Source organism: Coptis chinensis, chromosome 5, assembly GCF_015680905.1.
Source record: "Coptis chinensis isolate HL-2020 chromosome 5, ASM1568090v1, whole genome shotgun sequence".
In the NCBI taxonomy this organism is placed as follows: domain Eukaryota; kingdom Viridiplantae; phylum Streptophyta; class Magnoliopsida; order Ranunculales; family Ranunculaceae; genus Coptis; species Coptis chinensis.
The window spans coordinates 70,934,524-70,947,840 of record NC_141460.1 but is presented as its reverse complement, the minus strand read 5'-3'; the positions used below and the strand labels follow the sequence as shown (position 1 = coordinate 70,947,840).

Here is a 13,317-nt window from a genome sequence, read left to right as displayed (position 1 = left end):
AAAAAATGTGCGCGTTACTGCACACCTTGTCGAGTGTTACGGTCTCACGGAGAAAGAAGTGAGTGTTGTTTGAGGTCCAATTCTGCAAAGATAGGTGAAGTTTGAGATTTGAGAATGTTGTGGTTAACTGGATAGCTGTTCTGTGGGCCTTTGATACGAGGAGTTGTCGCCATCCACTCCAAATTTGTTCTCTGCTTTTTTTTTCTTTCTGGCTGAGTGTATCCTTCACAGCTTCACTTTCTGCATATGGGGCAAGCCGCAAGTGGGAGTGTAAAGGAGTAGGCCAAAGCCTAAAGGGTCTAAAGCCCCAGGAACACAGGAAAATAAACTTTCGAGTGCTGAAAATTTTATCCTGTGTTTGTTCAATCTATTATGTTTTGGTTCTCTTAGGCCATGTGGAGGTAGGTTCGCTCAACCTCTTCCACTGGCTGGCTGTCCTGACTGCGTTCTGTGTAATCTAATTAGAAATAAGAAAAGTGGTGGTACAATTGTTGGTTAGAGAGCATTTCTGCCGTGCAGTTCATCTCTCTATTCTTTGCAAATAATGGTGTAAAATAACCTTACGTTACTGAATTTTAAATACCAATCTTCATTCATAGGTGGATGATGACTTTTCCTGGTTGGTTTGAGGATTTTCTGCCTTTCTACATTTCTACCCAAAGCAAAATGCTTAAACTCAAAGATTCGAACAGTCACTTGGGTGTGTCAGATCCTACAAGGATGAAGTTAAAGCATCTAGTTTGTCGCTGAAAAATGCTCCACTAAACCATGACCATGTTGTGGGTGCTGATTAGAGCACCTTTCTTCTTTGTTAAGTTTTGAGGTCACGAGTAAAGTTGAAAGCCGAAAGAATTGTGTTGAACCCTTGGACCCTCAAGGCGGCCAGGGCAATGGCTACAGCAAAAAGCAGATTGCCACCTTGGATTGGTTTTGCTCTTGAAATAAAAGCGCTTTATACAAAGACATAGGAAAATTCCCTATCAGCAGACGAAGACGTTTCTTGTCATTTTTACCTGCATCATCTCAGCATGTTCACAAGATGACAGCAGCGGCAGTCAACATTAAGATTGCTGGCAGGCTTGGCAGCAGTAGCACTTAAACAAAGCGTGTTTTTGGTAGATAAAGACTTGGTTTCTTCCGTTCATGCAGAAAACACTTGGTCCTTCACCCAAAAAGCCAAAAAAAAAACAGAAAAGAAAACACTTGGTTAGTTAGCACTTAGCACTTCCACTTTGCAAGCTCATTTACAGTCTTTAGCACAAAAACCCCTGATAACTTGCTTAATTTCCTTCCTGCTATGTTTTCTTTAATCATTTCAAACACCGATTTGCAATTAAATTAATATTGCACAACCAACTAGATTTTGTTCATTGCAATAAGCATTATACAGTTATACCATCCAACATTGAAGAAACTGGTTGCAGACTTGGAGTTGGTCCTTTTAAGACGTCTGCTGTAAACCCCATACTACATCACTTCATCCTCGAACTTACTGTCCATACATGAAATGCACCAGAAGATCTATAGAACCCTAAACGAGAATTATTCTTATGATTACTTCATCAATCCCAATACACACATTGTTAAGGCCATAGGGGGCATAGTATCATCCATAAAAGCCTTCAAATCTGTTCTATGCAAGGACCAAAATATCGATATCGGTGGATATATCAATGTCTCAAAAACCGATATATATCGAATATATCTATTTTTTTTTGTGACCAGTCCAAACTATTTAAAATATCAGATATATCGGAAATATCAGAAATATATCAGAAATTTATTGAAAATATCAAATTTATATTAAAAAATAGTCAAAAAATCAAACAATATATATATTATATATCAATTATATTGGCAATATAAAATTTTATATCGGAAATTCTAATATATATTGGAAAAAAAAAATTCAATATTCGGTAAATATATATAAAAAATATCGATATCAGTGTACCTAAAAACCCATATATATTAATAATATATCAGATATATCGACAATATTTTGGTCCTTTGGTCCTTGGTTCCGAGGCATTTAGTTGAGCTCATACAGTAAGTTGGGGAGGTCAATGACTCGTTGCTAGAAATTTAGATAAACTTCCAAAAAGAGTAGCAATGTCCCGCCTACATAGCACGCATATCATCCAGCTAAGTGCAAGGATTACCTGCAGAAGGATCTGATAGATCGGACAATGTAACCACACGCAAAGTCAGCTAATGTCACTTCACTAACTGGGGTATAGATTTGGAAAGTCGCTTGCATTAACTTCCGAAAACCACCTGCTGCTTGTGTGCGTGTGTGTGAGAGAGAGAGAGACTAGAAATGTTTTTTTTTCCTGATAAAGTACTACAAATGCTAAAAGCTGCAAGTCTGTTTTCTTTTCAATTATACACAACAGCTCTAAAATAGAAACAGGGAAATACTTCATGGATCTAACTAGCTACACAATCACAATACACATTGCATCACAACCCTCCCTATCTCAACCCTGTGCTCAGAATTCCAGTGTCTCCACATATAATCCATTCGTCATAAGCATCTGAATTGGGACTGAATACCACAGGCTGGTGCATGAAAGCAAGTGCGGATTTTATAAGATGTCATCAAACATAGTGAACAACAACATCCCCTGCACAAACTCACACCTGGAAGCCCTTTCTTCTTGGTCCTTGTCTGATAGAGGAGGAGATGGCTGCAGGCTTCTGTCAAAAGACACACAAATCAAACCCACACAGAAAGACGAAATACACAGATGATTTTAGTAACATGCATTATTTTGTTGGGAGTAAATAAGTCAATGTAAATAAGAAGGAACAATATAATCTCACATCAATGTAAATAAGTAGACAACAGGTCTGGAGATGCATCAAAAATAACTTAAACCTTCTTTAGAAATGTTGAGAGAGATTTCGTAGGATGTAATCCTTTAAAAGCTGCCAATATAGACACTGGGTAACTAGGATGTGTTTCCAGGACTTGAAATCAAACAGCCCAAGCTAGTTAAAAGGTCCTTTTCAGAAATGAAAACCATATCCCCACTTCTAATACCAGACTCCAAACTGATATCTGGAAGGATTTTACTTGCTAATAGATGCCAATATTTCCAGAGAAATCTTTAATATATTCCACTATTTTAAATACTGGTTATGTACTTACGTACTACATTTTTATCACTAAAAACGCAGGAATACATTACAATAAAGAAAACGACCTTTGAAATTTAATTATATCTCTCTATAAACATAAAACATATGCTGTAAGATTAACAAAGTAATCTAAAAGTACATGCCTTTCAGTACATGGAATTTAGTAATAGAGTGCAAACACTAGCGAATTTTTTTTTCCAATGCGCAAACTTGGATTTAGCAATGATAGCACGGTCAATGTCCATGACGATGATATCTGATCAACTAGTGCACTCCAGCTCTAGTACAACTTTAACAAAACTAGATGTGCCCTTGCTTATTCCATGTTACAACAAAGAAACTAATAGTTAGCTAAATCCTGATATCAGCATTAATATGTAACGATCAAAATTCACAATATATTTCACCGTTCTTGTTTTGGCAATCAAATTTAAGTGATTAAGTCATCGTTCTTTCACAAGCAACTATGTATGCCATAGTTGTCCTCAAAGGAAATATTTGAAGTTCGAACAACCAATCACATAACCTTTTAGAATAGCGAGGGAAGGAACTACAAAGGATAATAAATATGATAAAAGTCCCTAAAAGTAATGTGATAGATAAGCCATACAGACCCCAAACAATAATGCAAGTTTAAGATTGCAAAGCATCATACCTCTCTGACACACGCTCGTCTAAACTCTTCTTCACTGCGCTCGATTCAGAAGAACATGGCTGTACAGGTTTTGGTTCCTCAAACATGGGCATATTGTAAATAAATGAGGATAACAATGGATCCGGAGCAGCATTGGAGGATGAAAGAGTACTTGCTGAACCCCCAAGAAGAGATTGTAAGTTCCCGTCCCTTATCTCCTTCCTCAACAAAGAAATATTTGACTGGGACCCACCTTTACGGAATCTCTTTTTACGTTGCATGTAATCATTAGTTAAGGAAATCAGAGCATAAGATTTGTTTCCATATAAAATGGTGAAGAAAACATAATAAGAATCTGGTATACCAAAGTAAAATAATTAAATAAACATACAACTTCTGATCAGTTGAGGGTACACAAAATGATGTTAAAACAAAATAAGAAGTTACAACACCAAAAGGACTGGTAGATAAAGAACATCTACTGAAATGAATCAAGTCTTTTCCTATCCTAATAGAAGAGAGCATGCTCACAATTCACTTTTCCTCTTGCTGTCTAGAGTCCATGTTTACAGTTATTTTTATCAAATATTGCTTCAAGGACAACTCCAGAAAACTACATAACAAAGAGCATGCATCCCTTTCCTATTTCGATTTCCCCAACATGACCAATTAAAATAGATCTAATAAACAGTAACATCTGTCAAACTAAGGAAAAAGGATATCTTAAAGTACTGTGCATGTTGCATGGCAATGTGTCCAACCATGTCCATTCCGACCCTCGTCCCACAAACAGGGCATACCTGCCACATAAAGAGAACTGTGAGCAAAAACTATTTCAAAAAGCATACTCAGCTTCCAAATATAGATCCAATATCCTACCAAACTAGAGGAAGTGCTAACAATGGCAGTGTAAAGTTGAATTTTGACTCAGATATGAAACGTTTAAAATATAGTTGGACTTAGCATTAGGTTCACACAGATAAGCATCGTAGTTATATATCTTAAACTAAAATGGTGTTTACCATGATACAAACAAATCAACTCTGATCAGGAGATACATACATCTTACAGATACTTATCCAAAAAATCTAAACTGAAAGAGGTACAAACATAATATTATATTATGTAGGTTATCACTTATCATATCTAAATTCTCACGGTAGCAAGTATTCCTCATGCCAGAGTCTGCCGCAATTAACAGACTCCTCACACTTTTGGAAGAACCCATGCAACATAAGAGTGGTAGTTAGGCATTCTCTCCAATGTTCTTGGTGTGTTACATTTCTCAACCAATCCTAACTCGTCTAAGCTTCTTCATGCAAAGCAATATCATCTTTTTTGGTTTCAAACCAGCCTAATCCAACAAGTTAAAATTTTGCAATTCCAAGTTAATACAAAAACTCTTGTGCCATCCTTTATAACCAGCTAAAACACTTTCAATAATTCACTCTATCAAAAGTTCAGCTACACTCATAGTTACAAAGATCAAAAAGCTGGAACATAGTTCCATAACCTTTTTACACTAAAACCAATAAACTCAAAACAAGCAAAAGCAATTAACTTTACACAAATAAAAAAACCACAAAGCTTCAATCTTTACTAAACAAAACCCCAAACCCTCATATCATTTCCTTCACATAAAGATTCAACAAAAAAAAAAAGTCATACCCCATCTTTTGCCTCAGCAGGATGTTCATCATCAATATGACAACACAATCCAATGATATCAAAATCTTCAGTACAAAATGGACAAGGAAATTCCACATTCACATTCACATTCACATCATCCTCATCATCAAATTCTTCATACCCAAGACACAGATCTACATAAATCACAAAACCCAATCATTAAATAACCAATCTTTACAAAAACAAAACACTCAAAACCTCAAAAATATCAACACTTTACCTGCTTTAGCTGCTTGTAAAGAAGTAGAAGAAGTTGGGTAACGCTTTGAACTAGTAGTAGTAGTAGTAGCTGCTAAAAGACGAGAACCCGTTGTCCATGATGAATCACTCTCCATTATCTTAGTTGTAAGAGTGGAAAAAAGAGGTCTGTCCTTGTTTTTATGCTGAAGAAGAAGGGTTTTGAGGATGATGAAAAAATTAACTAAAAAAAAGGTGGTGACTATAATAACAATACTGACCACCCGTTCAACCGACTACGTAGTATAGATTGACCTTGACTTCGTGCGGGAATATCGGTAGTACCCTCTTTTTAAGTCTTTAGTTTTCATGTTGGGGATTAATTACGATTTAGACCACGTAAAAGTTTTATTTGGTAGACCGACCGTATAGTATGTACTATGTAGTAGGTGGATAATTTGTCTTTTTGGTTAAGAATGAATTTTCTGTTGTTGGTGTATATATTTTATTATTTTATTATGATGGTGTTTTTGTCGTTGTTCGTGTTAATAAAGAATGTTGGGATTGTTTGGAATTTTTATTTGAAAAAGAAAATAATTGAAGATGTTTAAAAGAAACTTTGAACGGCCAAATTGTGGGGAGAGGAGGATTTTTAATAGCATTATTTCACTTTTTATATGCCCGTGTCAATTTTGGTTTTGGCCACATCAGTTTTGACACAAAAGTTAGCAAAGTTGTTTTATAGGTTTGATGTGGGATGAAGAAAGTTTTTTTTTTCTTGGTTATTCTCTCGTGGTTTAGTGGTTTAACGCCATGGCGTCTTTGTGCTGCTTTATTGCAACGGTGCATATGTTTCCGGATCATTTTATGCAAGTGGAAATAAAGCAAGTTCTTTGCGAATGTAATCAAGCGGCTGACTACATGGCAAACTTATTTGCTCCAACATTTAGTTTAGTACGAAATTTTGTGGAGTTAGTATACACGTTTAGTTCAGTACATAATTTTGTGGAGTTATCTTATAATTTGTATGCAGTTGTAATAGGATGTTACTATCACATATTTAGACCTCTCTCTAGTCACGTTTAGACCTCTCTCTAAATGTGAATCACATGTTTAAAAAAATTAAGTGTTGTTTTTCTTTCAAAAAAAATATATTAGATCGTGTATCGGTATAGAAGACTAGAAGTGTAAGAGAAATGAGGAAGTCAAAGGGCTTCAAGATCATGTAGCCTATGGAATGTTTTCTAATGTTATAGGTAAAGTATACAAACACGAATGCTTTCTAATTGTATAGGTAAACTATTATTGCGTTACTATACAAACACGAAGCTTCCATAGCTCAGTTGGTTAGAGCGTCCGCTTAGTAAGCGGGAGGTCCTGAGTTCAACTCTCAGTGGAAGCATGCCATTTTATGCAAACCGTTTATTTCCTTTTAACTCCTTCCAAAATTAGCATCAACCTAGCTGACTAGTTCCCGCCAAACCATATCCTTTTCCTGCCTAATTTTTTATTTATAGTAATTTAGAATTTTTATTATTATACAGTGGCGATAGGTACAGGTTGCAGTTACCAACCTAGCTGACTAGTTCCCGCCAAACCATATCCTTTTCCTGCCTAATTTTTTTTTTATAGTAATTTGGAATTTTTATTATTATACAGTGGCGATAGGTACAGGTTGCAGTTACATTTATGAAAAGTAAAACATTTATACAATCTGGTGGTGTCATAGTTCGGGATTTCGGAATTCCTATAAATCCAAAAATCGAAATTTATTAAATTTCAACCCCTATCACATTCGGAATTTCAAACGATTTCATAATTTAGGATATTTCGACTCTATATTCAAAATTCCGATTTTTTTAACCATAAAGAAAATTCCCTCATATCTAAATTGGATAGACTTACAAATTAGAACGAACAACTTCTAGAATACCCCCACCAAGTTGAATCACTTGGTTATTGTGATGCAAGTCTCCCATAGAACTTCAATTCGGAGCATTGAGAAGTAATGCACTGGTATATATACTTGGAATCAGTCTCAAATATCACATCTGTAAGTCCCAGTCTCTGCGACAGTTGCATACTAGTGCGAAGTGCAAGAATTCCAGCTTGCAAAGTTGATCCTCTACGCATAGGAAAAGCAAATCCAACCAAGAACTTACCAGTGACATCACGCAAAACTCCTCCAACACCGGTAGGTCCTGGATTACCCAGAGATGAACCATCCACATTGAATTTTAAGTAGTCAAAAGGTAGGGACATCCAATAAAGAGGAAATGTTCTTTTATCAGCCCGAATAGAGTTGGAAGCTACGTTAAGATGGAGTAGATGTAGTTCCTGTGCAAACTTTTTGACTCAGTCGAATGATAGACAGAGGATTAGGCCTATCATGTACTGCTTGAAATAGGAATTTGTTGTGTTCAAGCCACAAGTGGTGGCAAAAAGTAACAATAGATAGGTGGAATCAATGTCTTGAACAAAGACTTTGAGAACATCTGCCATCCAAGAATGGAAATTGACCTGCGATGCTTGGTTAACAGTATGACAGAAATTAAGACCAAACCATACCGCACGAGCAAAAGAACAATCGACAAAAAGATGCATAATTGATTCATCTTTATCAGTGCAAACATAACAATATGGGTCAACAATGAATGATTTTGCCACTAGTAAATCAGCCGTGGGAATTACACCTTATGCGCCTTGCCATAGAAAAAATCGAATCTTGTAAGACACCTTTAATGCCAAATCCGCTTATACAAAGTTGCTGGAATGTCCTCTATCGCTTGAATAAATTCCATCACTTTAGTGTAGGCACTCTTGACGGTGTAAGTTTCATGCTTATCAGGTGCCCAGTATTGAGAACCCTGATGAGGAGAGCAACTCAAAGGCATAGATAAAATACTATCAGCATAAGAAAGGGGCCAATATGTTAGAACAAGATCATGCCTCCATTACCGATGTATTGGGTCTATAAAATCATAGACTTTATCGAGTACGCATCCATCTGGTTGTGGTACGTAGTAAAGGAAGAGGTGCAGGGGTATCTGGAACCCAAGAGTCAAGCCAGGCCCTTACAGAAATGCCATTGCCAATATGTTAGTGTAGACCAAAAGCTAGGAGATGCTTCAATTTGCACAGTGACTTCCAAACCAGAGATGCACTTCTAGGACATTTGGATCTCATGAAGTTGTCATTTGGGAAATACTCAGCCTTCATATACTTAGCCCATAAAGAAGTAGGGTGTTTCGGCAATAAACTGCTTCAACACAACGAGAGCAATGATAAAGATCGCACTAAGAAACAGAGGAATTTGATGTTGGGGGAGATGAAACTGAACCAAGATAATGGCTGCCTACGTACCCAAGATCTATTATCTAGGGATCAAGTTTCCACGTAGTTCCTTATGAAAAATAATATGGTATTTATAGAGGTAGAGTAGAGAGTCCTTGTAACTCAAGTAATTATGATAGACTATAACTCTCATCTGATAATTATCTTTTTGATAATAAATGAATCTGGACATAAATCAATGTACATTAGTTGCAAGTCATGTGGCTAAGGTTCAGTCTTAGACACATGAGTTAATGGGCATGTACATTGATCCACGATATTGCGAATTGGGCTTTAGCCCTGTTGATTAAATGAATAAAATAGAGACCCCTACTAATTGATGTTTGCCACGTAGGTGGGGGTCGAAACACCTCCCCCTCTTTGTCATGCGAACAAAGTTCACATGGCAAAGAAGAGAAGAAAAATCATGGAAAACTTGAAATAATAAAAGAGTAAGCGGAGTGTATAACAAAGTGTCGTGCGAACGTAAACAATAAGAAAATTGACAATCGGAAAAAAGTCGTGAAGTAGCGGAAATGAAAAAATGTCAAATTAACGTATACGTGACGCAATGACGTAGTTAAATAAAAAATAAAAAATGGCCGAAAATGCACAGATAAAATAAAAGATGCACATAAATAAAATACGGGCGAAAATATCAAAAGAAATGGAGTGCCGAATACTGTACCGAACGCATTACGTAACAAGGCGAAAGTGATGTCGACGACGCGTACCAGCGGAATAGCGATACTAGGATTAGATCGTTGAAAACTGTTGAGAAAAATTCGCGAATTATTGTGAACGAAATAATTGGAATTCGAAAAATGTACAAGAGTCAAAACGTTGTTCCAAAATATGAACACGAGTAGCGTGATAAATGAGCATAAAGAAAAATAAAAGAAGTATACAACACAAAAAACTAGGACTCCAAAATTCAATCCGGATTGGATAAAGCTTAGAATTGCGTCACCCATCTTAAGTCAGTTTGTATAATAGACTTACACAAGGACTTAGATACTGGACCATCGCAAGTTTAGGAAAAAAGCTATAAAAACAGATGGTTTTCGTGAAAAAAACACTGAGAACATAAGGAGAGAGTTCTGAAAAACAAACCCCTACGTACCACAAACCGCAAAGAGAGATAAGTGTGATCGAGCTAGCAGTGTTAACCGAGAAGAAAATACAAGTAGTTAATCGCGGAGAGTGATCGAAAGTGTCCCATCGCTGCCGTTGTCGGTGTCGAAGACGAAAAAAGGTTAGTACTGTGTTTGCTTATTTATACGGCCCTCTGTTTTCAGGGAAACCTTCTTCTCATCTTCTGCATCCAATCTTCTATCGCACCAGTAAAACTGATCGGAAAGATCACGAAAAACGGCATATTCACAAAGCGCACCCTATTACTGGCGCCTTCAAAAGAACTTGTTGCATCTTGCCTGACACAGCAAGATTGGAGAGCTGCTATAAAAATAAACCTGGCGTGTATACACAAGTTCCGTAAGGGAACCAGCAGCGAGCAAGAAAACGACCAACTATCGCTATATGTCTAACGCCATGCATGAAAACACAAACCTATTTTTAGTCTACTCAGTAACAAGCATGAACTAGCTCACACCATTAATCTTGGTATAAAAACAGATTTGGTTTGGATTGAATATAGTTTGGAGGAAGCTCTGGAATCGACTTTTGTTGTCGCTGTGAAGAAGAAACGCTGTGCTGGTGGCGCCTTTTATTTGAAACTTGTTGCAATAAAACATGATACCGTGCACTACCAGTAAAGGAGGGGCACCATACCTGCGCTCCTTTAATATGGCCCAGTGAACCCAGTTTTGGTGCGTTCTGACCTGTTTTTTTTTTTTTTTTTTTTTTTTTTTACAGGGAGAAACGACCGTATTAAACAGGCGAAAAAACACTCGAGAAGAAAACTCGATGACAATCGCAGACTTGGTGAGGTGGAAAGAAGGTGACAGATACAGCGACTACCTAGAACCGCGTCGATGGTCGCTTAAGGAAATACAGAAAATACTAGGACTCGAGAAATTTGAGATGGAGGAAGTGTACGAATTTGAAACGAAAGTCGAAGAAGATGAAGTAGTAATGGCTTACACACAATTAAATTGCAGGAATGCAATTCCGTTGAGCAAAGAAATAGCGCAATTACTGGAGTGGTGACAAATTGCACCGGGACAACTGCCAATATTGTTCTGGTTAATCTTTACGAGAGCGCACCGTTTACAAAATAAATTTAACAGAAAGTTTATATGGGGCTCAAGAAATCTTCGTGTTGATACGACCGAAAGCCATACTGACGAAAGGGTACATAAAATTTGAAATTGAATTCAAGGATTCAAACAGAAGTTTTAAAGGGTTCCCAAAAGTATACACCGGATGGGATAGATTTTGTACGCTTTTGCGAGGAAGTGGAATCAAATGAGAGTTTAAAGTGCGAACAAATTTCGAGGTAAGCCAAAACATAATTATTGAAAATTGTACTATGAGTAAACTGTTGACTAACACGAAGTTATTTTTTGTGTCTAACGTAAAACGCGAAAGTACAACTACCGATATTGAATTGGACAAGGAAGTAGAGAACAACCTTCGTTTTTCTTCTTTCATGAATGCTCTGACGAAAGATTGGTAGATTTGAGCTACTTTGATGATATTGTTGATTTCCGACACTATGGGGGTATCGAACAACGGCCCGATAGGTCCATGGAGACACATAGTGAAATGGCGAAGAAGAATAAGAGTCTCAGAAATGCAATACTTGGCAGCGATAGCGATAGTGAAAAAGAAGATGGAACGGAATTAACACAGCGAGAATTAATGCTGAGCTTGCCAACCACAAAAAGCGAACTGTACAAAAGAAGATGTTCCACAAGAAAATGGGCGAACGAAGACCAAGAGAGACAACCAACGTTACAATGAATGATGCCTCGAGGGACGAGACTACAATGCACAAAACACCCCAGACGAAATATAATACATTCTCAACATAAAGAGGAAAAGGTATGTACCGTAGAAAACATAGATTTGTAAAAGTGTGGTGAGATGTAATATCTCGCTCTGTTTTGGTATATACAGAAAAAAAATGGCTGGGAAAAGAATGAAACAGAGATACTTACAAAAGATAGTGCAGCAAAGAACACAAAGTCGGTGAAAGAAAATAAACGGCAAAGCAAAATGCAGGAGCAAAGAATCTAACAACAACTGGCAAGTACTGTCAGGGGTAAGACTACTCATGGAGGAAAACCACAGAATCTGTTAACAGTAAGTTGACCGTTGATTTTTACTATTGCGTTAGGACGGTAAAGAAAATTGTGTCCAGCACTAAACCGATGAAATTGGTAGATGAAGCAAAGATGTTCAAGTCTGGAAGACGAAGCGAAGGTATCGCTAGGGACCACGCCACTGGAGGGGCTTGAAAAATATCAAAAATGTGACCAGAATACAGAAAAAATCGGAGAATATGACAGAGCAGTGTCAATGATTTTCGATAGTATGAACCAGGTATGATAGTATTTTTTTTATCAGTTATTGCAAACTTGTGTTTAAGTCTGAAAGATTGATGAAAACAGATATTTTTTACCGCAGGTTAAAATGGCGGTAGTACGGGCCAAAGAAATTCATGAAATAGTCGCGAAGAAAAATATCATTCTGAATGAAGTCAATGTCTTAGAAGAAATAGAGAAAGTGAAGATACTCAACCAAAAATTGGAAGAGGCAACAAAGCGTTAAGCGGAACCATCAGAGAGTTAGAAGACGAAAATAAAAGCTTAAACGAGCGGACGGAAGAAGTAGAGGAGAGATCGTACGAAGAATTTGGGAAAGCCTGTGAGATAATAGAGGAATACAAACACTTAAAAGCAGATGTGATAGAATTGAAGTCACTCGTGGCGACCAAAGATCAGGAACTTAAACGTGCGCAAAAAGAGGTAGAGAAAAATAACAAGTTTAATGATGATTTAAACGAGCGGCTCGGCCAAGATCACGCGTGCAAATGGCTGCTCGTGAATCGCCTCAGAAGACAATTGACAGAGACTTTAATAGAAACGGGAGATGAACTAGAACATGAGAAGATGAATTACAAAGATTTGTACGAGTTGTATACGCGAAAAGTTGGGAAAGAACTATTGGATTTTCCCAAACCAATGATCATGTGATTGCGAGTATGTAATACCGTAAAGCTAAAAATTCTTTTTATGAAAATAAAAATAAACTATATGTTGGCTATTGAATAGCATTGTGATGTCAAATAACATACCTGTATAAAACTTAGTGTTATTGATTTATGAATGTAAAAGAGCGAGACGCCCCCATGTAGAGAGAAAAACCTCCCAATA

General features: G+C 37.0%; 1 protein-coding gene and 1 non-coding gene across 7 annotated transcripts; one reads left to right on the top strand and one right to left on the bottom strand.

The window, feature by feature from the left end:
- Positions 1–2,312: 2,312 nt before the first annotated feature.
- Positions 2,313–6,269, bottom strand: LOC147498676 (protein DEHYDRATION-INDUCED 19 homolog 4-like). 6 transcript variants are annotated; one of them, XR_015195539.1, is made up of 6 exons: positions 5,688–5,925; positions 5,447–5,601; positions 4,501–4,578; positions 3,800–4,059; positions 3,288–3,459; positions 2,313–2,700 (listed from the first exon to the last, which is right to left on the bottom strand). XR_015195539.1 is itself a non-coding variant. In XM_086560599.1 (5 exons), the coding sequence occupies exons 1-5, from the start codon at positions 5,800–5,802 to the stop codon at positions 2,589–2,591; spliced, it is 720 nt and encodes a 239-aa protein (XP_086416725.1). In that variant the 5' UTR covers positions 5,803–6,269; the 3' UTR covers positions 2,313–2,588. The 6 variants fall into 6 exon arrangements, 2 of the variants coding, with proteins under 2 accessions (XP_086416725.1, XP_086416726.1); XR_015195540.1 differs by having other exon boundaries at positions 2,313–2,697; XR_015195541.1 differs by having other exon boundaries at positions 3,288–3,455.
- A 703-nt stretch (positions 6,270–6,972) lies between these two features.
- Positions 6,973–7,046, top strand: TRNAT-AGU (transfer RNA threonine (anticodon AGU)). Its single transcript has one exon. It is a non-coding gene; the product is annotated as a tRNA-Thr (tRNA).
- The last annotated feature ends 6,271 nt before the right edge of the window (positions 7,047–13,317 follow it).

What these genes read in the sequence shown, in the direction of transcription:
- LOC147498676 (XM_086560599.1), bottom strand. Translation starts at nt 5,802, where the DNA reads ATGGAGAGTGATTCATCATGGACAACGGGTTCTCGTCTTTTAGCAGCT. An exon ending in TTTACAAGCAGCTAAAGCAG is followed by an intron (nt 5,602 to 5,687) that starts GTAAAGTGTTGA and finishes TGATTTATGTAG; the next exon opens with ATCTGTGTCTTGGGTATGAA. An exon ending in GACGAGCGTGTGTCAGAGAG is followed by an intron (nt 2,701 to 3,799) that starts GTATGATGCTTT and finishes GTCTTTTGACAG; the next exon opens with AAGCCTGCAGCCATCTCCTC.